The sequence below is a fragment of the Lissotriton vulgaris genome, chromosome 8 (assembly GCF_964263255.1).
Source record: "Lissotriton vulgaris chromosome 8, aLisVul1.2, whole genome shotgun sequence".
Taxonomy (NCBI): domain Eukaryota; kingdom Metazoa; phylum Chordata; class Amphibia; order Caudata; family Salamandridae; genus Lissotriton; species Lissotriton vulgaris.
The window spans coordinates 1,183,428,827-1,183,451,697 of NC_141696.1; the positions used below are offsets into that span (position 1 = coordinate 1,183,428,827).

General features: G+C 41.1%; 1 protein-coding gene and 1 non-coding gene across 4 annotated transcripts in view; both read left to right on the top strand.

The window, feature by feature from the left end:
* CKAP2 (cytoskeleton associated protein 2) overlaps positions 1-22,871 on the top strand; it is a 223,050-nt gene that overhangs the window by 54,592 nt on the left and 145,587 nt on the right. For all 3 annotated transcript variants that reach the window (XM_086935045.1, XM_086935043.1, XM_086935044.1), the window contains exon 3: positions 8,763-8,835. In XM_086935045.1, coding sequence (XP_086791171.1) covers positions 8,763-8,835 — 73 coding nt within the window. The remainder of the gene's footprint in view (positions 1-8,762; positions 8,836-22,871) is intronic.
* On the top strand, positions 9,562-9,666 carry LOC147698467 (U6 spliceosomal RNA). The gene has a single exon (XR_015299495.1). It is a non-coding gene; the product is annotated as a U6 spliceosomal RNA (small nuclear RNA).

A 22,871-nucleotide genomic window follows, 5' to 3' on the forward strand; every position in this document is an offset into this window, starting at 1 on the left:
GGCGCTGCATGTGCACCCTCATGAGGCTTCTGAAACACCCAGGGTTCACCACCTCCCCAGGGCCACAAATTAAATTTAAATGGGGAGGGAGATTACGCGGCCTCCCCTTCCAGGCCATTTACAGCCCCGGGACCACCACCACCACCACCACCACCACCACCACCTCCTCCACCTCCATAGGACTGGCTCCTAAATAAAGGATGGAGAGGACTGGGTGGGCCTCCTGGAGCCATTACTGGCCCTGGGGACCACCGTGGTCCATTACACAGATGTAGTGTGGAAAACGCAGTGAACATTTACCCAGGAGGTAGCACTTAGTAGTTGAGCAGTATGAAGTTCACCACATACTGCCACTCGCACACCCATTCATAGACCCCTACAGCCACTAGCAAAATCAGTCATGCACTCTCAAAGGTTAAAGTTCGGAATTAAAATTAAAAATATAAAATGTTGCAGGGACGTTCTAGTTGGGCTCAGATTTGTCATGTACAAAACCATTGAAATTCAGCAGTTATAGTTACCTGAGCGAACTAATCTTTATTCTCCTGCAATGCACTGCTCTAAATAGATGCAGTTGACGCCTCGTTGCATGCATGGCTGCAGCTAGACCAAAGAACAACCTACCTGGTCCAGAACTCCTCAGAACTCTTTTTTTTAATTTTTACATCATCCCTGAATGTTTGTATCGATGGAGGAAAAAGCTGTAAGCTTCTTAAGACTGGCACATATGAAAATGTTAGACTTGTATCCCAATGGCGAGTTCCTCACTCTGAATGACTTACCTGAAGAGGCTACCTGATTGTCTGTTGCTGATTTTTTTTCTTTTTTTTTTTTTTTCTTTTTTTTTATTTTACAGTCGAAGGGGCTGTTCGGAGTGCATTGCCTACCTACCCAGCTGAAGCCTCACCTTCACACCACCTTCGAATTGAAAATACTGTTCCGAATTTAGACTGCTTAAACTAGGCACAAATTAATTACTTGCTTATGTAATTCCATGCAAGCTGAAGCACCAATTATGATAGCCGTGGTATGAGCGAAATGGGTGATAAGTTACGGATGTGGACTGGACGTTGTACTGCACACAGAGGGGCTGAAGTCTCGCTATAGGCTGCATATAATGCACTTTAAACTTCTACACCAACTGTATTAAACACCTGACACTCTATAGACACAGGCAGCGACAAGGCGCTGAATGCGATAGGTTTCCCCGACTACTTTCTCCACTAAACCCGGAGCGTGGCCTCTGATTCAGAGCTTGTGGCAGGTTGATGGAGACTCACTGGCAGACATTATCCTGGACCATATGGAGATTTCTCTTAAACACTGCCTCTTGGGTCTGGTTAAACCTGTATCGGCTGCTGTGCGAAAGGTTGTAGTGGTAGCATAACACGTGGTAAAGAGATGAGTTGCAGTGTATGGGTCATGGGGTGGATGCCTGTCAAATGAACAATGGTTAAAAGATCGAACATATTGTAATGATCCTTTTGACATATATATGTAGAAGAGGTGCCTAAGGCATCCAGGCCAAAGAACATATGTGGGCCTTTAAAGAAGTACTTGCTGGGGTGAGCCCTAAATATGACTCAACTGGGGGAGGACAGCTGGGATACCCCGGAGAAAAAACAAGATCCTGATTGACTATATATGGCCAAAGACAGCCAAAAATTATGAGTCAGTATGTTATTCACTAATGTACTGTTTACCAGATGGAGACTGGCATTACAATATGCAAACGTGTGCTGTTGGAAGGAAGGCTGGTGATGGACTTGAAGAATGTGAGCAACCCAATGACACTCTATTGTCGGGCAATTTGCTGCTGCAAGTGCTTGTTCTTTTCTGCTGTACAAGTTCTGACCCTGAAGTTCCTGTATGGGTTGCCAGTCACCATGTTGGTGTGGATCATTTTAAATTGGACAATTCAGGAAAGCCTCTAAGCACACAAGGGAAGAGGAGGATGTAAGCCAGCACATATCCTCCCTAGAGTGAAAAACAACACAAACTGATTTAGAGGTTGTCCGTCCTGGTGTGAGGGGAGGTTACCTATGATAAAGCATGACACAAAGTGGGTGAGGCTGCCTCTTCCAATAAGATTGGTATCTTACTAAGAAATTTCCTAATGTCTAAGATTAGTATCTGGGTATGAACCAAATCATGCTAAGCAAGGCTTTTAGCCACTGCACCGATTTGTGTGTTTGTCTCAGATGACAGCATTCCTGGATTCAAACGCCACAGCAAGTTGAAACCTGGACCCCACAGATACCTTAGTCTTGTTAGAATAGAGGTCAGAAATGCCACAAGAATCGAAGATCTCCTTTAGGCTCATAAAGACTAGTTCTTGACAACTAAGTAGGACCTTCTGAGAACTTTTACCAAGCAACTTCTGTAATTAAAGGGAGTGACTCTCCATAACGTAAGTAGAATACAACTGTTGGGAACCTTGAATATGCGTTGAGACTGGTTTAAAAAAAAATCATAAAATATATTGGGCAGACTGATAGAATGGGGCTTCACCCTTGTAATAGTAGAATGTGCTGTAACAAACTCCCATCGGACCAGGATGCTTACCGTTCTCTGCTTGGTGTGTGCCTTTTGCTATGATAACATGCTTCGACATCTTCAAAAGTTATTAAGGGAGGAAGTATGTTGATTCTGTTTGAGATTTAACAACCCTTCATAGTTTCCGTTCTCTTGTTCAATTCAAAGTATAGTTGGAGTCAGTTTGAATATGGTTTGTTTTGTTGCTATGAAAATGTGAATCTCTTGCAGTCCTCTGCAGTGTCTTCTCGGAACGGCAGGAGCAAGTATTTGCTAACAGTCTGGAGAGCAAACCTGATGATTCTCTATCAAATTTGCAGGATCTCTGCAAGGTTCATGCGCCTTTCTATATCCTTTAGGCACCCTGCTAAAAGTGATTTTGTGAGATACCAGATGACTATTTCAGTTTCTGGGCATCCACAAGCCATGGTACTGTTTTGGACTGCAGTGTTCAACCGAAAGTCTTACAATTTATCAAATCAATTCCCCCTCCATAATGGCAGTTATCAATCTTTTGGTTTTGCTCTGAGCTGCCTCCTTATGTTGAGCTACAGTTAACTTATTTTTGCAGCAAATTTAAAGGTTTAAGTGCAGCTTAAACACTGCCTGCAACTCAATTTCTTGGCCAGCAACGTGGCTGGATCTGGCTTTTGTATTCTGCTTACTGATAAAATTATTAAGTCTGCCAGTAAAGAACTACTGGATGGTAAGCCTTTACTCTCTTTGCCCTTTTCTGTTCTTATTCAGTTGCTCTGAAGCTTCCAGACTCCTATGTAGCAAGAGACGAAAATACTAATTGGGTAGCCAGCCTTCTGATTTCAGGGAAACACTCCTATTAAACTCTAATTGGGCATTCAAAAAGTAAGCTAGTGGGTCCATATTGACACTGAAAGGGATTTTACTTTCCTTTTTTGAGTTATATTTTGCTTCATAAATAAAGAAAATTGTAAACACTTTAGAGTTGCTTCTCATTGGTCAAATTATGTCCAGTCTCCTTACTGAGATTGTCAAATATGGAGTACCACTTCTGCCCATAAATGAGATCTACAGAAACCTGCATTTAATGTGCTGTGAATGGACCGGAAGCAGAGACCTGCTCCGCTTGACTTTAAGGTTCTACAAGTGCATCCTATGTCTGAAGGGTTGCGGATTAAAGTGTTTTCACCAAAAATGAAAATATGTGCTTTTTCCTAGCTATACAGCTTCTGATTACTCACCCATCTGTCACTTCCTCGACTTCAAATGCAAAGTTGGTTGCTCAGGGTTATAAAATCCTTTTCATAAGGAAAACCCTCAATGAGGGCTGATATGTGAACTATTTCCATGTTAACCTGGCATTTGCGAGGATCTTGCATGCAATGAAATAGCAGTATGGGGGCCTGTGGATAAAGTCACTAGGTGACCAGACAGTTACCTAGTTAAGAAGACTCTATTAGATGGGCAGGACTAATTGATCTGCTGGATATGTCCATTTAATTGACTTTCTGGTTATTAGTGAGTAACTGTTTGTTAAACATGTGGATGGTGTTTTAAAAGATGTAGAAAGGAGGGTACACTGCAACACTCTGAAGTTAGCATCTAGTTGTCAACCGCTTCACTAGGAATGCCATCAGTATTGTAGATATGGTTCTGCTCCTAACCCAATTGAACCCCATCAGTTATTTTAACCTCCGAGAACCGTGAAAGGGCCTAAACTACAGCAACCTTCTTTGCTGTCCACTCAGATAGCAATACACCTTTTTAAGGAGTTAATCTCCAAACATTCCCCATACTCTGCATAGGAAGGGCAGATGTTGGAATTCCTTCTAAAACATAGTAGATTGCTTTGAACCTTAGGATTACTCGGCTAACATTGCTCATTGCAATTTTGTTTCAAGCTGAAACAATCTCCCTTCCTGCTCTTTTACTTCTATGTATCAAAGAAAAAGGAACTACACAAAGTAAAATAGCATAATTGAGTGAAATTGTAAACGTCCAAAAACCCGAGTCCTCTGGTAGCAAATTAACTAGGAAGAATCTGCAGTGTAACTAAATGATGGTCAGTTGCTTTATGTATCGCGTATGTCATTTTATTAGCTCTGTCCTCCAGACCGCTTTTAGTGAACTCTTGTCAAAAGACCTCTGGTGGACTATACCAATAAAGTACAGTTTCCTCATGGCCAGCCCATTGGTTGCCTTCATTAATAATAATACTACAGCGTTTTGTAAAGCGCGAACAGCTACCTCGCTAGGAGGTGTCCCGGCGCTAGGAGAACACAGTTGTCTCTCTGATTGATGGCTTGCTTCTTAATCAATTGCTTTCCTTCCTCTGCCTGTGTTTGTCCATACCCTAGCTTCTTTCCCATCCTTTTGATTGGATTATATGTCCTTCCACTGCTCAGTCAGACTATTTTTTTCTTTCTACACTCCCGTGAGAATGCATGTGTTCTTTCTCCCTCATGCACAGCTTGTCTTTGCGAATGCCACTCCCCGCTCACTCAGTGTTGATCCCTCCTGCCCCTCCTACAGAATGTGCATTGCTTGTTCACCTCATTTTTCACTTCATACCTCTGCAGAGAGGAGAAATATTCAGCTTATATCTCCCCTGAAACAATTAACCATCTATTCACTATCCGGCATCAGGTCAGTCTGGCCGTTTGCACTTAATTAATTTTGTGTGTGTGTGTGGTGCCAGTGTGTCTCATCTAGGTGCCTGTGTGCCATAATGAGGTGGAGTTAAGGAGGACTACAGGTTTTTGTCTTCTCCTGTGGAAATTAGCTATTTTAGGGGCCCACCGGTACAGGGGTTCACCCTATTCTGTCCACCCATCGTAAAACAACAACATTGAGATTGGCACATGTTATGTTCTTTCCACTAGTTCACATGTAATACATGTATATTTCATCAGATGCATTGGAACACTTACTGCTCCCTAGCAACCTGTCTTCTCTGAAGGAGCTCTGGAATGTAGAGCAGTTGCGGTGGAGAGTGGCTGGTCTTTTCAGGGGTCGTACTTCATATCTGAATAACTTTGTATCCATATTATGTGTCATGGCTCTTGAAAAGCACTGAATCTGGAATATCAATACAACATCCTGGGGCACTGTATGAGGTAGTACAAGGGATACAGAAACCCAAGGGTCTTTTATACCCACTTTGTTGCACAGTAAGAATGGAAACTCCAATAGAAGGTACAGGCATACACAGGAGTAGGACAGTTCAGCAATGCCCTTGTACAGGAGAGCCCTCCTGGTGCTATAGGTGCCGAAGAGGCATGTAGGAACTTGGAGAGATGGATCACGGAGGCTCTGGACTGTACTGCCCCCTGGGCACGGAGGAAACCGGGCAGAGCTTCGAGATCGGCCCGTGGTACTCAGACGCCTTGAGAGTAGCAAAAGCTGGGTGCAAACGACTGGAAAGGCGCTGGAGGGTAGATATCTCAGAGCAGGGGAGAGGGCAGTATAAAGAGTCACTAACTAATTATTACAGGCTCAATAGAGGAGCCAAAGCAGCTCATTATCTGGAGAGAATTGATGCGGCTAGTCACTCTACTTGTGAACTGTTTAAGGTCTATAAGGGGATATCCTCCTTAACCACTCTATCTGCACGGCTGTGGGCTCAGAGGAGCGATGTAATCGGATAGCAGACTTTTTTCCCGATAAAGTGGAGAAAATTTACTCCACCTTCCTTGACTTGGCCAGAGCAGGAGAGGAAGGGACGAAGGAGATAGAGTATGGTGATGAGGGAGAGGGGCTATAGAACTTTTTTTTTATGCCCCTAAAAGGTTGAGAGGGAGTTTGGAGAGCCTGGAGCCTTAGATAAGACACCTGTGGAGACATCTTTCAGGACCTGTATAGTACCTAGCTGCTGGACGGAAGCTGTGGTCCTTCCGCTCCCAAAGAAACCGCACATTGATCTAGACCAACTGGACAATCTGTGCTTTTGCCGTACTTTGCTAAGGTGGCGGAAAAAGTGATGAATGAAGATTTGACTCTACATATTGAGGAATTCGATCTCCTTCATTCCACCCAGTCTGGCTTCCGAGCACAATACTCCACAGAATCAGCCTTGTTTTTTAACATGGAATCCATCAGGCAATTTGTGGACGCAGGACATACGGATGCCCTGATTCTGCTGGATCTAAGTGCTGCCTCTGACACTGCGGCCCACCACAAGATGGTGCAATGTCATAGGAATGGAGGGGTGCCGGGCAGTGCCCTGAGCTGGCTAAAATCTTTTTTTTTTTTTTTTGTCTGGGTGCAGCTTCCAGGTGAGACAGGCCGATCACTATTCAAGAGTCATCAAGCTGAGTCGGGGGGGGGGGGTACCGCAGGGATCGAACCTGAGCCCGACACTGTTCAATCTCTATGTGGCTCCCGTAGCGGAGATTGCTGATTGGTTTGGGGTCGTATCCTATGCCGATGACACTCAGTTGGTGGTTTCCCTAACTCGGGCACCAGAGATGGCTGCCTCCAACTTCACTGCATGCCTGCTAGAACTGGCTGCATGGATGGCAAAGAACTGCCTTAAGTTGAATGGCAACAAGACGTAGGTGCTTGTGGTGGGAAGGGCCCAGACGGTATGGTACTCTGCGTGGTGGCCCCAGAATCTTGGGACCACGCACAGTTGCGCAGGCAAAGAATTTGGGAGTGTGGTTAGACACCAACGTTTCCTTTTACTATCAAAACCTGCAGGTGGAAGTCTCCTGTTTTGGAGTCCTGAAGGTCCTGCGGAAAACCTTGGACTTACTGCCTTTGGTGGCCAGGAAGACTATGGTCCATGCCCTGGTGATGTTGCGCCTGGATTATGGCAACATTCTTTATCTGGGTGCGACGACCAAGTGTATTCTCCGACTTCAGGGAGTGCAGAATGCAGCAGCCCGCCTGATTCTTATGCGCCCAAGAAGGGCATCTGCAAAGGCAGCACGGGCGGCGCTGCACTGGCTTCCGATAAAGGAAAGCGTATTATTGAAGTGTGTGTGTGTGTTGCATGGGACTGCTCCGTCGCACCGGTCTGATCTACTTCCCCCCTATGGTCCAACACGCCAATTGAGATCAGGTGGGGTGGGCCTGGTGTGTGTACCCGCTGTCAAGAGAGCTAGGATGGGTGGACGGTCTTGCTGCCTACTGGCGGCCAAGCAGTGGAGTGCTCTCCCTGTGGGCCTCCGGATGGTGGTCCAGGAGAGCTGCTTTAGGAAACATTTAGCAACCTATCTATTCCCCTGTGAGAAGTAGGGCAGGGGAGGAGGGTAGTAGAATTCTGGGCAACGTTACCGCAGCGCGGGGACACACTGGTCATAGTGTAACCATTGCGCTTTATAAATTAGCCTATTATTATTATAGCTATCGACTAACATGGACAGACAAATATCACGTGGTCATCAAAGTAGGAGGGGAGACATAACTGCTTACATCAGTTGGAATAGATTAACAGTTTAATTCTGAAACAGGTGCATTCTAGCAGCTACAGGCCTTTCTGAGCTCATACATTGCTCTGGCTCAGTACTGAAGGAGTTAACTACAGTTGATTCAGCAGAATAGAAAGCCAGGCAACAGTGAAGATGGCAGAATCACATGGCTTAAAATGGATGCCACAACAAAAATGGCTTAGACTTATGCTAACAGTAATTTCTGCGATTTCCATACTCAATCCATGTCCCTTACCAGCCATATGTAAATTAATGTCTGTTTACATGTGTTGTGGCCATGCTTGTCCGTTATGATGTGTTGCTTTTTCGTGACCGTTTTTTTTGTGTATTCATTCTTACATGCATTGTCTGTGCACGAAGTAGAAATCTAAGGTTTTTATTTTTATTCTATTTTTTTTTTTTAACTTGGGGCAACAATAGTCACTAACGAAGGCCTGCCAACCCACACGGTGCCCCCATTCGTCATGCTGACAAAGGTGGCAGGCTAAGCAAACGTAGTCATTTTTTTGGGGGGGTGAGGGGGGGTAAGGTGATTGGGATCTACCTCTTGGGCAGCTCATGTCGTAAAACTTGTCCAAGGCCCCTCTCCTATACGGTTAGCTTTTTAAAATGTATTTTTTTATACTTGGAATTTGTATTTCTCTTGGTATTTAGTGTAAGCGAGTGTAATAGGACAATTTCTGGCATGGGACGAGGGTGATTATGGTTATTAACATGGTAGTGTATGTGGTTATTAACATGGTAGTGTATGATGTGCAAAGAATAAATTTCTGAGCCAGTATTACGTCTTTTTAATATGATCTGTTTATATTTTTAAAGGAGTAACTGGAATGCATTACATGGTGTGACCGTTCGAAAGAAAAAAAGCTGCACAAATCCTACACAAATAATGGTGAGTAATCAAATTACTTATAACATTATGGCATAAAACTAGTCCTATGGATGGCTAAGCATGCATTTTAGTTTTTTTTTCCTGCATAATACAAAAGCTACAAAATAGTTTGTTTTAAATTAAAGTTGGAAGATAAAAACCAATTGATTAAATTCACATCGCTTTATGATGGAGCTATATGATGGATTCCCAAAAATGTAAACGCTCAACCATACTTGCCAACTCGCATTCATCCAGCCTGGTAGTCTTTCTGATTTATCCTAAACTGGAGAATATCTGCATGCTCAGTTTTCTGAAACAACTCTACGAGTGTGCATTTTCAGTTTTGTAATTCAACATAGACGATGTGGCTATAAAAGGAAAGTCCGATTTTGCCAATTAGATTGCATCAGTCATAATAATGTACATTTAAAAGACCCTACTTTAATAGGGTAGTTAAAAAAAAAAAGTAAGACAGGAAGCAAAGGTGCTTCTGTGTAAAGGCTGCAATATGGGAGAAAAATACTAGAACCTCATTGTGCCTCAGGGATTTCCCATAGCTGTGCTTGACAAATAGGAAGGAGTAGAAAGAAGAGCAAATCTAGGAGTATCAGGACAGTCTGTCACCCTGTGGAGCATATAAGATCAGCCTGGGCTTTCCTATTTTTGGAAGAAACGTGTTTGTGAAAACTTAAGTGTCCAACTTCTTGTTGCAATATATTTTGTGCAAACTAATTATCCATACCAGTGCTCTTTCAGAGCACATTGACTAAACTTGGACCAATAAAGAGTAGATTAGCAAGGCCCCAGTCCAAGAAGGTCAAGGTAATTTGTGAAGTGTTCCTTATTTTCATGGCAAATTTGCATATGCCATTCCTTTTTGAGGGCTTGATACTGTTGTAGTGGCAAGTCTACACTGGAATGCCAATTGGAACATTTTCTTGGAGTTTCTGTATCCTGAAAGTTCATTCAATAGGAGGCAGTTTTGAACATAATGACTTCTATATAAAAAAGATGTTTAAAGTCCATGAATTTAGTTCTATGAAGCATGGAAGTGAAGTGTTGTTTCCTTTGGTATAATCCAAAGTAGCTATTCTGAGGCTTCCTGCAGTAAACAATGGCTAAAGGTTTTACTCCTCCAAGTTCAGGTCCTCAAATGTGTTTTGTGAGATCACGTTTTAAATAAAAGCAATAACCTAACACATGAAAGTGTTTATTCTCCAGGGATGATGAGCTGGGTGCTGTTGGACTCTTTTATTACATTTAAAAAGAAATGCCCTTTTCTGTTGGATACTTCTAACTGCAGATTCCTCACCTTTAGAATATTCCCCAGGCGCCAGACTGGATCTGGTAAATAAATTTTTTTAATATTCAATTGATATTGGTAATAGAAAAGAGCATATAAATGAATGTAGTTCTAAATAACTATACAAATTAAAATAGACCTAAAACCGCTTTATACAGTCTGCGCAAATTAATCTACTGGTAGTCCTGAGATTCAGATGCAAACTGATGAGGCTCACAATTTTCCACTCTAGGACCTCAACTTTGGAAGTCTATGCCTATTGCAATCACACAGACCACAAATTACATGGCTTTTTACTCAAGTCTATAGTTAGCTGCAGATTCAGCGGTGGCCCCTAGCTCAGCGCCAAGAGAACTATTGGTGTATGTGCGCTCTATAAATCCCCCTTCACATAACCTAATAAAAACTGCTTTGAGACATACCAACGAATCCATGAAACTAAGTTAAAGAGCTTAGCATAGACATACACTTGTGCAGAGTTTAAGTTGTATCAAATACAATCCTACTTCTTTAATTGATTGTTTGTGCATATACATCTTCCACAAAATTGATTCTATTCATTTTACTCTGCCAATGAATGAATAAAGGTGTCTCAGTTGAATTCAATCGTTGCAAAATCAGAGTGAGCAACAACATTGCAAGGAAAATGAACCTGTGCTCAGATGAGAGAGCGTAACCCGGAGTCATTACTAATAATCCTGAACGGAACAGTAAGGGCTTAATTAGTAATGAACTCAAATGACCTGCCAACTGATTCCAAAACTCATGAAGAGGGGAACATAATGTGGTAATATGGAACCAGTCTCCTCCCTCCAGATGGCATCTGAAATAAAGATTATGAACTCAGGGGAAGAAGCTGCTCACGCACTTGGGAGCATGATGTTGAAGCCAACGAGACTAATGCTCTATGCCTCTAAAATTAGCACCTCTAAGTGATTGATAGCAGAATTAGCACAGCTCCTCCCACTCCTTAGATGTCAATCTAAATCCACTTGCCTTCTCTATTTTCTGAGCATGTTTGGTAAGCAGCTCAACAGAATCTCTGTACCAGCAGCCAACGCCCCTCAATTTAAATGAACACAACATTTTTAAAATTAGCGACCCACCTGAAAAGGAATGCTAAATACAGCTTTGACAGATTGTTGATTTTTTTTTTTTTAGTTAATTCTTACACCATAATGGGTCTTGAATCACTGTATCTTTAAAAAAAAAAAAAAAAAAATTGGGAGATAAATAAAATCCTAAATCCTGGCAGAAAGACACCTGTATACTCCAGCATGGCGCGGATTAAGCAATTGTCAAAAATATGGGCATGAAGCCTATCCCTGAGACAGGAAATGGTGTCTAAAAGTGATGCCAGATAATCTGATCACAGGTTGGGCATCTTAAGGCCTCCGCATTCTTTGTCCAATTGATGATTTGGAAAACTTTGCCTGTGCTGATTGTTCCTGCATAGAAGCAAGTCTTATCTCCGGGGGAAAAAAAATCCCTGAAATTTTACCCAAGGCATTAAAAAATAAAAAGATGAAAGAGGCAAGATTGACATTTTAATTAAGGCTACTCTACCATTGATTAATCAGTTAGTGAAGAACATTTAAAAAGGTTACATACTGTGATTAAACTTAACTATGTGTTTACACTAAACTGTTCCTCATAATTGGATGTGATGTAGAAACACAAATATCTAACTGGATGTAAAGGGTGTACTTCTAGCCTAAGTCTAATATATCTGCAGCTGAAGCATTAAATAATAGAATATCTGCCTTTCCTAAATTTTATTTTGTACAACCCCGGCCCTTCCATTCCCCCCCTCCCCCCCCCCCCCCCCCCCCCCCATTGAGGTAAACTCTGCTCTTGTCAAGTAAATTCTGAATATTATTTTTATCTGCTTTCAGATAAACCACTAAATCATTTGTGTATAGCTTCAGTTTAGAAATACCAAGTAGTGGAGGGAAGATGTTGTCTTTAGTAAGAGGTTCGATAAAGAGCTAACAAAATCTGAGATGACAGGCACCCCGATGTATTATCGATGCTGAGGTATTCGTATGGAGGTCTTTCAACATTGTCAAACACCTAGGAGGAAATAAAGTTCCCCAGAATATGAAAAACAGCCTCCCAATTTACCAGATCAAAGGCTTTTTCTGCGTTTACAATTCAGGTGGCTGCACAGAATTTACTTTGAGCAAAAAAGTTGATAGCCTATGTTAACTGAGACTGATCTATTCACCAGAAACCCACTCTGATCTGCAGCTACAGACATGAGCCGAGATGCAATAATTTACTTCAGTATTGGAACTTTCATAGATTCGCATGCTTGAATCCTTCCCCGTCGTCAGATGTGAGTCCCCAGTACTTGTGTTAGACTTAATAGTAGCCATAGTACACAGATAGGGTAATAAACTAAGAGGCGTAAAAGAAAAGAAACCAAAGTTCTGCCCCAATCAATCTCCCTCTACAACACTCCTGAGAGAAGCTCAGTACCTCAAATTTTCTACTGCACGTTGTGCTAAGGGAGTCTCTGCTGAGCTCTGCTTAGATTTCTCATCTAAAGAACAAGTTTGGATTCCTTCCTTCAGGAAAGTGCATTCTTTTGATTTATATTTCCTATATCGCTAATCTTTCTGTTTGTGGGTTACCAAATCTGACTGGATTATAGCTGACCAGGCTAAAAAGGCTCTCTTCAGAGAATGTGCCACTTGCTTGAAGAGGCTGTATATAGAGGACCCTCAAAAAGACTGCATTTGTTTGTACCCATCTCAAAAGGCGTCAATGTGTGATTTGTTGCACTTTTCCTAACAAAGCCCTCAGAGACTAAGAAGGACTTCTTCTTATCTCGTTCCAGAAATTGTTAACCAGGTGTAACTCATTGTCGACTCTGCAGAAATTTTAGAAACTTTTGAAGAGGTAGACTGTTCACTCTCAAAGAGGGTCAAGGATTCTTCACAATCTGATAAAGAGCGTGTCAGGATATGCACCAATAAGTTATATCCCGAATCTGGCTCTGAACGCAATAAAGGTTCTCACAAAAAAGAACAGCCATCTAAGCCAAAAACATCACCTACGGAGCTCAAGTTAACATTAAAAAAACCTTCTGGCAAACCGCCAGTGGAGATAAGTGTTTCAATTCTGTCGACAACTAGAGGCTGTCGTTAACATCGATGCAAGGTCTAATTTCGTCGACCATTCCACATCATCTAAGGAGGGATAAGCATTGGCGACGAAGTACTCTCCGTTGCCCTTTAATTCGACAACCACCCCATCGTTGTCTAGGAAAGTACCGTCGACGAGGTTGTCGTTGACAGAAAAGTCGACGAAGCCACAGCAGTTGACGAGGAAGTCGGTCGTCACACATGCCACAGTAGACAAAGACCCTATCGTCGACAATAGTGCAGTCACCGGCGTCCACTAAATCTTTGCCGTCTACGAAGTCTCATCTGTTGACATCACCGTCTTTGCCTAAAGTAAAGGTAGTTAAAGGAAAGACATTGTCGTCGATACAATAGTCGACGAAGATGTCCATGAAATTAATTTCACCTGCAAAGACACTGGAAACGGAAATTACACCAGACCATACATCACCCAGTAAAATTACACCACTTACCCACTCCTCTTGTGGAGGAAGGATATTCTGAAGAAGAGGGAGGCCCTTTTGGAATGTTATAGCCTGTCAGTTACACGTTAAGTGTCAACCAGATGATGATCATCATCTGCAATACTATAGTCGAGCCTATTTTGTTCCTCCTGAACAAGGAAATCAGCAGAATCATTAAGAAATGGTAACCATGCCCTCTGCATTACATTCGGATCTGCAATTCATGCTACAAGATTACTGACGACACTTTCCACCTTCCGAGCTGGCTATTGGAGCTACTCCACCTCCGGTGGCATCACCAGTACGACTGAATACTCCTGTCGTACTCTCTGTACCGAATACTCCGCTGTCTGTTCCTCGCCAGGAAATGGTCTCTTCGGTTGAAGAGAGAGAACTTCATGATATGGCCTCGAAATGGGACGATTACAGGATGTTGTCACCTGCCTTGCCAACACCACCTCTGGTAGATTCCCCACCAGAGAATATTGGGGGATTTCACAGTTTATTGGACCGTGCATCGAATTTGCTGTACCAATGCCTTCCAAGCAAGCCGACTGCTTTTTATACAATTTTAAAGAACCTTTTGTTATTCTGTCGGAGCTATTCCCTTAATTCATTACATCTGGGATGAAGGTATTGGAATCATGAAAAATCCTTCCTCTGTACCCAAAAAAAAAAAATATATATATTCTTTACCACACCAAACTTCAAAATGAAAGACGGCGCTGACTCCGTGAATCTTAATCCAAACAATTTATTTACATGATCAGTTCTTGCTCAGACGCGTTTCGGCGGCTTGCTCCCGCCTTGTTCACTAACATCTGCATTACATTTTACTTGGGTATATATACATATACATGTTACCATGGGTTCAATTGACATACTATATTCAACTGGCTGTTGCTATGGTTACATGGGCACTCCCCATGTATCGACATAAACAAGTTCATGACTTGCACATTTTAAGTTTCATGGCAGTCTTTCTTCACGCGGTTAAATAAAATAATGTACGGTAACATAACTTTGTGTCCTTATATTAAAGCGTTTCATAAGAATGCTAATTGTTAAAATACACCCACATCCCATCACCCGTTACACCTCTATGTTCTTTTTTTTTTTTTTTTTTTTTTAAACATTTTTATTGTTTGCAAGAAGTGACAAGGTTCATGACAATTCAATTCCATACTTAACATACAAATACAATTGATACAAACAACAAATAAAATTGAGGAATGGAAACAATATAAAGTAATCCGTAAATCAAACTTCACATTGACTCTACTATTAAAGTAAAAAACTACTTAAATGGAAAAACCAGACTAGGCCTAATCACATCTCTTGGCCATCAAAAAAGTTCTTCCATATCTTTTCTTTTCTCCGAAAAGCTTTAGGACCTCTAAGCTTAGCTAAAGAAAACTCCATAGTTCTAATTTCATACACCAATGATAGCCAATCTGCAACCTTAGGGGGTTCTTTAGATATCCAGACCCTAGCTACAATTAATCTAGCACATGCTAGCAAAATCGTTGAAAGATCTTTGTTGGGACAGTTCCTATCTTGAATATCTAACAAAACCATTTGTGCCGTAAGATCCGTTGAACTTATTTGATTAAATTGAAGATGGTAAGATATGCGATTCCAAAAATTGGAAAGTGCGGGACAGGAGAATAACATATGTTCAATTCCAGCCGCGGCAGTATTACATTTAGCACACCTAGATTTATCTGTCAAAGAATTACCTTGTGCCCAGCTGGATATTCTTTGTGGCGTATAATACAGTTCCGTGATTGTCCTATATAGTTGCATTTTCAGATTGGAAGAGTGAACTATATCATTTAAATGGGTTAGGGCATTACCAATGTGGACTGAGTTAATATTTTGATTTAATCTACGAGACCATTTGGCTGCGATTTGAGTTGTGTTTTCTCCCTTCTCCTTAATGAGCCATTGATATCCCCATTTAATTAATGATTTAGTTTTTTCTGAGTAAATACCCTCAAGAATATCAGATTGTTTGACTTCCATTATTTTCAATTTATTACAAAAAAAATCTCTAAGTTGTCTATATTTAAAGTGCATATCATCCGTGAGCCCGTTTGTGATTTTTAAATTCTCAAAATCCATCAAACCATTAATACCATACAGGTCTCCTAGTGTGTTTATATCCTGTCTTATCCACCGATTACCCAAACCATCCGAAAAAATACCAGGAAGGCCAGGATTGTTCCATAATCTAAGCTCAGCGTTGTAAAATGAGCTATTACTAATGTGCAGAATTTTGTCCCAAATTCTTATAGCATGCTTAGCAGTCTTAAATGTTACTCTTTTAAAGTAATTGGGATCATGGACGCGTGATAGAAATTGGTTGGCATCAGCCCCCAGCATGTATTGATGAAAAAATAAAGATGGAGTGTTTTTAATAAGCTCCTAATGCGCAAAAAAAAAGTAGCTAAAAAGTAAAGATTAAAATCCGGAAAGGTAAGTCCCCCTTTAGAGATAGGTAATGTCAAAAATGTTACCGCCCTTCGTGCCTTTTTATACCCCCAGATAAAGCTGCTACAGATGCCATCCAATTTCTTAAAAAAAAGCTTATTGGGTTGTAGCGGTATAGCTCTACACAAATAAAGTAATTTAGGTAAGATTTTCATCTTAATCAGATTTAATCTCCCTAGCAAACTCAGAGGTATCTTATGCCATTTTTTAAAGCTCGCAGTAGTTTCTTTGAGAAATGACCCATAATTTATTTCAACAATTTTCTCCACTTTAGCCGTGAGCTTTATACCTAAATATACGGCTTCTTTGCAGGTTTTATAAGTACATGTAGCCGGAGTATAGTTGAGTATAATTTGGGTTTTATTAACATTTAATTTATACCCAGAGATTTTCCCATACTTATGTGCTTCCTCTATAATTGCAGGCATAGCTTTACAAACATCCGATGTATATATTGCAATATCATCCGCGAAGGCAGTTAATTTAAGGGTTATGTCCCCATGTTGAGCTGGTATTATATTGGTTTGGTCGTTTAAGGCATTTAAAAAGGGTTCTAAAGATAAAGCAAATAATAATGGGGAAAGGGGGCATCCCTGTCTTGTACCTCTTGCAATCTTAAAATTATTAGAATCTGTACCTCCATAGCTGATCACGGCCCGTGGTTCATCATAAATTGACTTAACCCAATCTAGGTAAGAGCCATTTATACCCATTTTACTTAATACTATCCACAGATAATCCCACCCCACTCGGTCAAATGCTTTTTCAGCATCTAACATTATCATACCGAGTGGGGTGTTAGTAGTTTCTGCTACATCCAAAGCGGTTATTGAGGTATTAACATGCAGAGTGGTATCTCTACCCATTACAAAGCCATGCTGTTGGGGATTAACAATGTCCGGCATATGGGGCGCTAGCCGATTAGCTAGGATTTTAGCAAAAATGTTCACATCGGAGTTTAGTAGAGATATGGGCCGATACGAACCACACTCTTTTTCTGGTTTTCCCTTTTTCAGAAAAAATATGATTTTAGCGAGTTTCCATGAGGAAGGTGCTTGTTTAGAAACAATAATTGAATTAATAACTTTTTGTAGTAATGGAGCCAACTCTTGATAACTAAGTTTATAAAATTCTCCTGGTATACAATCTTCACCGACCGCCTTACCTAATGGTAGATGGTCGATAGCCAGTTTAATCTCCTCAGTGGTAATATTAGAATTTAGTTGTTGAATTACTTCATGGTTTAGTGCTCGCGATGGGCCTAGATATTGATCAAGATATTTTTCAATCTCTGTTTTACTCGGCAACTCCTCTGGGGTATATAAATGTTGGTAAAATTTAACAAATTGATTTAAAATTTGATCCTCTTGCCCATATATCACTGAATCTGATCCAATTATTTCCTTTATTCTAGTTTTCGCTTTTCTATCTGCAGTTTTAAAGGCTAATATTTTTCCGATGCAGTCGCCGCCTTCGTATTGATCTAATTTGTATTTATCTAATTTGTATTTATGTAATTTAACTGCATATCTTTCTCTTAGCGTTTTCCTAAGTCCAGCTTGTAGTTCCGCCAATTGTGTTCTAAGCAAATCAATATTATTTTTTGATTGTAATGTTGCTTCAGCCAGTTGTGTTTCCAGATCTGATAATTTAGATGTCATATCCTTGTTCTTATTGCGGTTTTCTGCATTAAGCCTATATACATACTGTTGGACACACCCTCTAATGCTACACTTGCAAGTGGAGCCAAGAGACGCTGCATGTGGGGTCTGCTCCTGACAATCGCGTTTACGCTGCCTTAATGCTTGATATCTACATACTGTTTCTCTAAAAGGAGAAAGGAGAAAGCAAGTTTAACGTATTTTTTGCAAATTGGCACCTACCGAGAGGAACGAGAGGAACGGTTGGAGACCGGAGCTTGGCGGGATCGATGCTTTGGAAGTTGCTGCAGCACGGCAGGAGCTTGCTTCGCTCCTGGAGCCGAGCGGCGAGCTTCGCTTGTGCTACGCCGCCCTCTACCTTTTCGGCAGGCTGGGCGTTCCCAGCCTTGACTCAGCAGGGCGTACACCTGAGGGCTTTCCCAGTAACACGGCAAAGGCTGCAAAGGCTGCAGAGGCTGACAGAAGCGGCGGAAACGGCAGAAACGGCGGCGGTGTACAATTCGATGTCCTCACGCCAGACCAGATCCAGGAAGACCGCTCTGACACTAAAGAAAGCACCCACAGGTACTATGACTGCGGTGGCTGTAGGGGTAACGGTGGTAGGCTCTTTGGTGGATAAGAATGAGACACAACAAGCATCTTCAAATGGGACTAGTAACTCTGCTAAACTCAAGCACAACTCTGACTGCTCAAAAACTTTGAATGTCCATGGTGCTAATAACGTAGAAGGTGATGTCGGTAAGAGTTTGTGCCCGGGGATGCTATTTGATTCTACCACAGCCGCAAAGGGAAACATCAGTGGCGAGCTAAATGTGGATTTAAGATTAACAGAGATGCTGCCTGCCGGCAAACAAAAGAGGAATGAGAATGGCAAAAGTGATAAAAATAGGGATAAAAATGATGAGATACATGTCAGAAATAAAGAACTTGCTGCACCCATAGGGCCCTCAGAATCATGTAACAAATCTGTGGAGGCTCAGGCAGAGAAGATTACTCAGGAAGTTATTCAGGATAATGGGCTTGCTACTGAGATACGCGGTGGTAAGAAAGGATCGGATAAACTACCCATGGATAAGGGGGCAACAAGCTCAGTAATTAAAGAAACCAGTGAGATGAAACTGGTCAAGATAAGTGAAACTGCAAACAATACAGAGACTGACTTAACTAATAGACCACTACATATGGTACAAGATCAACCGGGAGGCTCTGAGCACCTTAACGTTAACACTAAGACATCTGTAAAGACTGACCAGCTTAAATCAAAAGAGAAGGAGAAAGAGGGTGTGATTGATTTAGTTCAGGAATCTGGGACTAAATCAGATGAAGACTCAAATGTTGACTATGAGGAAATTTCGGAACCAGAAGAAGAAGGGCTCAATGAGGTTCCCAAAGCGATAACTAATAAAAAACTGGTGCCAAGGAAAGCCAAGAGAAAGGTCAAGACGAAACAAAAAATCCTCCTATTAAAAGCAACAGGTAAAGAAATGGTAGAAAATAAAAGTCGATTAATAGATGACAGCCCTTTGAGAAGGTGGATAGAAGCTAAAGGCGGAGTTAAGAATATGGCCTTAAGACTTTCGGGGGCCAGTCCTGACGAGCTGAATGGGCAGTTGAGTAAAATTCAAGAGGACAATTTAAGTAATGATATAAGCTTAAATTTGGACAAACCTATAGATCCACTAACCGATTCTAGCTTAAACGCACTTCCTTTGAATCAAGAGGTATCTAGTAACACGATCATAGTCTCTGAAGAAGAGAATGGTGACTTAAATGTCGTGACACACTCAGGGACTCCTAGAGTTTCTCCTACTCCTACTGGTACTTCAGATATCTTTCTGTCTCATACCATACAAAATGAGGTTGTGAAATCAAGTGAGGAACAAAATCTCGAACTTTCAATTCTTAATATTGATGAGACAAACGAAGCCAATGAAACTATATTATCCAGCTTGAGGAAAACTCAGACACAATTAGATCAACTAGATCATAACTCTGATGATGATCCAGGAGAAGCAGTGGAACCCGATTCTTTGGTTGACGTGTCGGCAGATACAAATCCAAATCATCAAGAAACAGTACCTGTTTTGTCTATAGTACAAGCTAGTAATTCCTCTCCGCCAAGTACTTCTGACACTTCAAATCTTACACCACCGAAAGTTATATCAATGGAGGTAATTATGCAGACCCTGTTAGAACAGAGGGTGGAGATTCAACAACAATACCTCCAATTAAGAGAGGATAATACTAAAATACAAGGAACCATGAGGGATATCTGCCAAAATTTAGGAGGAATAACTAAAGAAATAGAAGATATTAAAACACGAATAGTGGAGGTGGAGGAAGATGTTAACCAAGCCACATCAACTATCAAACAAAATACTTCTAGAGTGTCCCTTCTAGAAGCTAAAGTGGAAGACTTGGAAAACAGGGCCCGAAGACAAAACCTTAGATTATTCGGTATACCGGAAGGTATTGAGGGGTCAGACCCGAGAGCTTTTATGGTTAAACTTTTCCAAAGGGCTTTCTTGGATCTCACGGATTGGGATTGGGACTCCCAACTCCAGAGAGTACATAGACTTCCGTTAGTTCAAAGGAACACTAATAGCAAATTTCCAAGACCTTTTTTTGATTTATTTTGGCAATTTTCTTTTGCGACAAGCAGTTGCACTAAAAGCAAAACCAAACAATCCGGTAACCGTTGATAATTTCACTTTTTTTGTGAAGTCAGACTTAACTAAGGCAACTATGGATAAACGGTGGGAACTTCGGAAGCTAATCGATGCCTTTAAAAATCTAGGATGTTTGGCCTATCTTCAAGAGCCTGCTCGCCTTAAGGTCATTCGGGATGGGCAAGTGGCCTTTTTCACTGATCCCCTATCTGCGGAACAATGTTTGGAAAAATTCTCATGTGATAATGAAAAAAGAAACCAAAAAGAAAAAGAAAATTAGTGTTACACTTTTTTGTTAAAGTATAAAAGGGCAGGTTAGATACAGCCATATGTTTATATCCTTTATCTTCTTTCTTTTTTTTTCTCTATCCTTTGCTTTGTGTGTTATTTTGAGTTTGAGCTAAATATAGATACAATAAGGCATGAATCAATTATGGTTTGAGCAGCCACTCATGCATGCTTCTTCAGAGCTGCCACTCCAGCGGCAGCAACGCTAGAGGGGAGCTCCCCCCAAGAAACTGGTCGCTGCAAGGGAGGGGGTGGGGTTGCCACAAGGGCAAGGGTGGCAACGGGAGTCGTGGGTGGGGGGTGGTGATACAAGTGAAAAATGTGTTTGCAAGATTTGACGCTTTATTTTTTTTCAAGAAAAGTAGGAATGAAAATTTAATGAAGGTAAAATACATGGAGGAACAGGAGAACAATATGTATAAGACCAATATCAAATAAATGCTTAAGTTAAGAATTTTATGTTGGAATGTAGATGGCCTAAACAATAAAAGTAAAAGAAACCTAGTACAAGAAGAGATTAAAATGTATAACCCTAACATAGTGCTGCTGACAGAAACTCATATAAAATATCAAGATAGAAAGTTGCTAACCCAACTAGGCTACGAATTGGTTACTTGTACCTCTTTTAATGAGACTATAAGGGGGGTTGCTATTTTAAAACAAAGAACACTTCAATTAGAGATAATGAGAACTGCCACAGATAATAGAGGTAGATGGGCAATAGCACAGATTCAAGGTGCTAAGGATAAACTAGTATTCTGTGTGGTATACGGCCCAAATATTGATAAGCCTAATCTATGAAGATCTAAGTTTAGAACTACTAGAATGGGAAGGGGAAACTATTATTGCTGGAGACTTTAATTGTGTTATGAATTATAAAATAGATTCTACGGGGCCAATGAACTCTAAAAGAATGTACAAAGTAAGAGCTGCAATTTTAGAGCTTGCAAGACTAAACAATATTAGAGATTTATGGCGGTCCAAACATCCAAAGGTGCCAGGCTTTACTTATTACTCTGCCCCGCATAGATCATGTTCTAGGATTGATATGGTATGGGCCTCTGAACGAATCCTAGAAAACTGCGTGATTGAAATTTGTCCCAAAGTTACATCGGATCATAATCCTCTTCTTTTGGAAATTAATATTGAAAATCAAAATGTAAAATTACGAAAGTTCACTTTTCCTAGACACTTATTAGTTGACCCAACATTTATTTCATTAATTAAAAAACATATACAGGAATTTATTGTACTAAATGTTAACTCAGCTAGCATCAATACGGTATGGGACACTTACACCTCTATGTTCTTTAAACACATTACCACTTATGGTAAACCAATTCGGATTGAATGCGTGTGAGTCAGCTCATACCTGGCTCCGTTCATGAGTGTCATGTGGGCCGTGATTGGCTTTTTCTGCAATGTGGATAGTGTTACTTCCTGCTCGTGTGCGGTCGTGCGGGGAGGTAAGGCAAAATCGCGGTATGCTAGTTTGTTTACTAAAACAGGCAATGCTGCATAGATTAAACAGACCGAAACTTCGGGTGAGTGTTGATTCATTCAACTGAAACTAATAGGAGGACAGTGCCTACTATATTGTCAGTACTTGACTCTTAGGTAAATGAGTGCCTCAGCCGCGGACAACCTTCCGATATTACTGCATAGTGCTTGTGTGTGTATGCTACCCGCTAAAACCTAAGCGTTAGTCCCACATTGCATCATATGCGTTGTAACCAATTGCATGTATGAGATCTCGGACTCCATGTATATTTTGTGTATGGTACTAGTGTGTGAGATGTCCGTGGTGATGAATGGGTGGGTGATTGTGATAGTGACGTGATGTGGCGAGTGTGTGACAATGGTGTGTGTGTGTGTGTGTGTAACAAACCAATTTTAACATGTGGGGTGAATTAAAGTGAAAAGTGTGTGAACTGCAGATGTTCAAAATGGTACTTCGGAAAGAGAACAGGACAGGCTGGGTTATAGATGTACACTATGGGCTTCATCCGCATTCAAACCGAATGGGATCTTGGAATTCAGAAGAATGA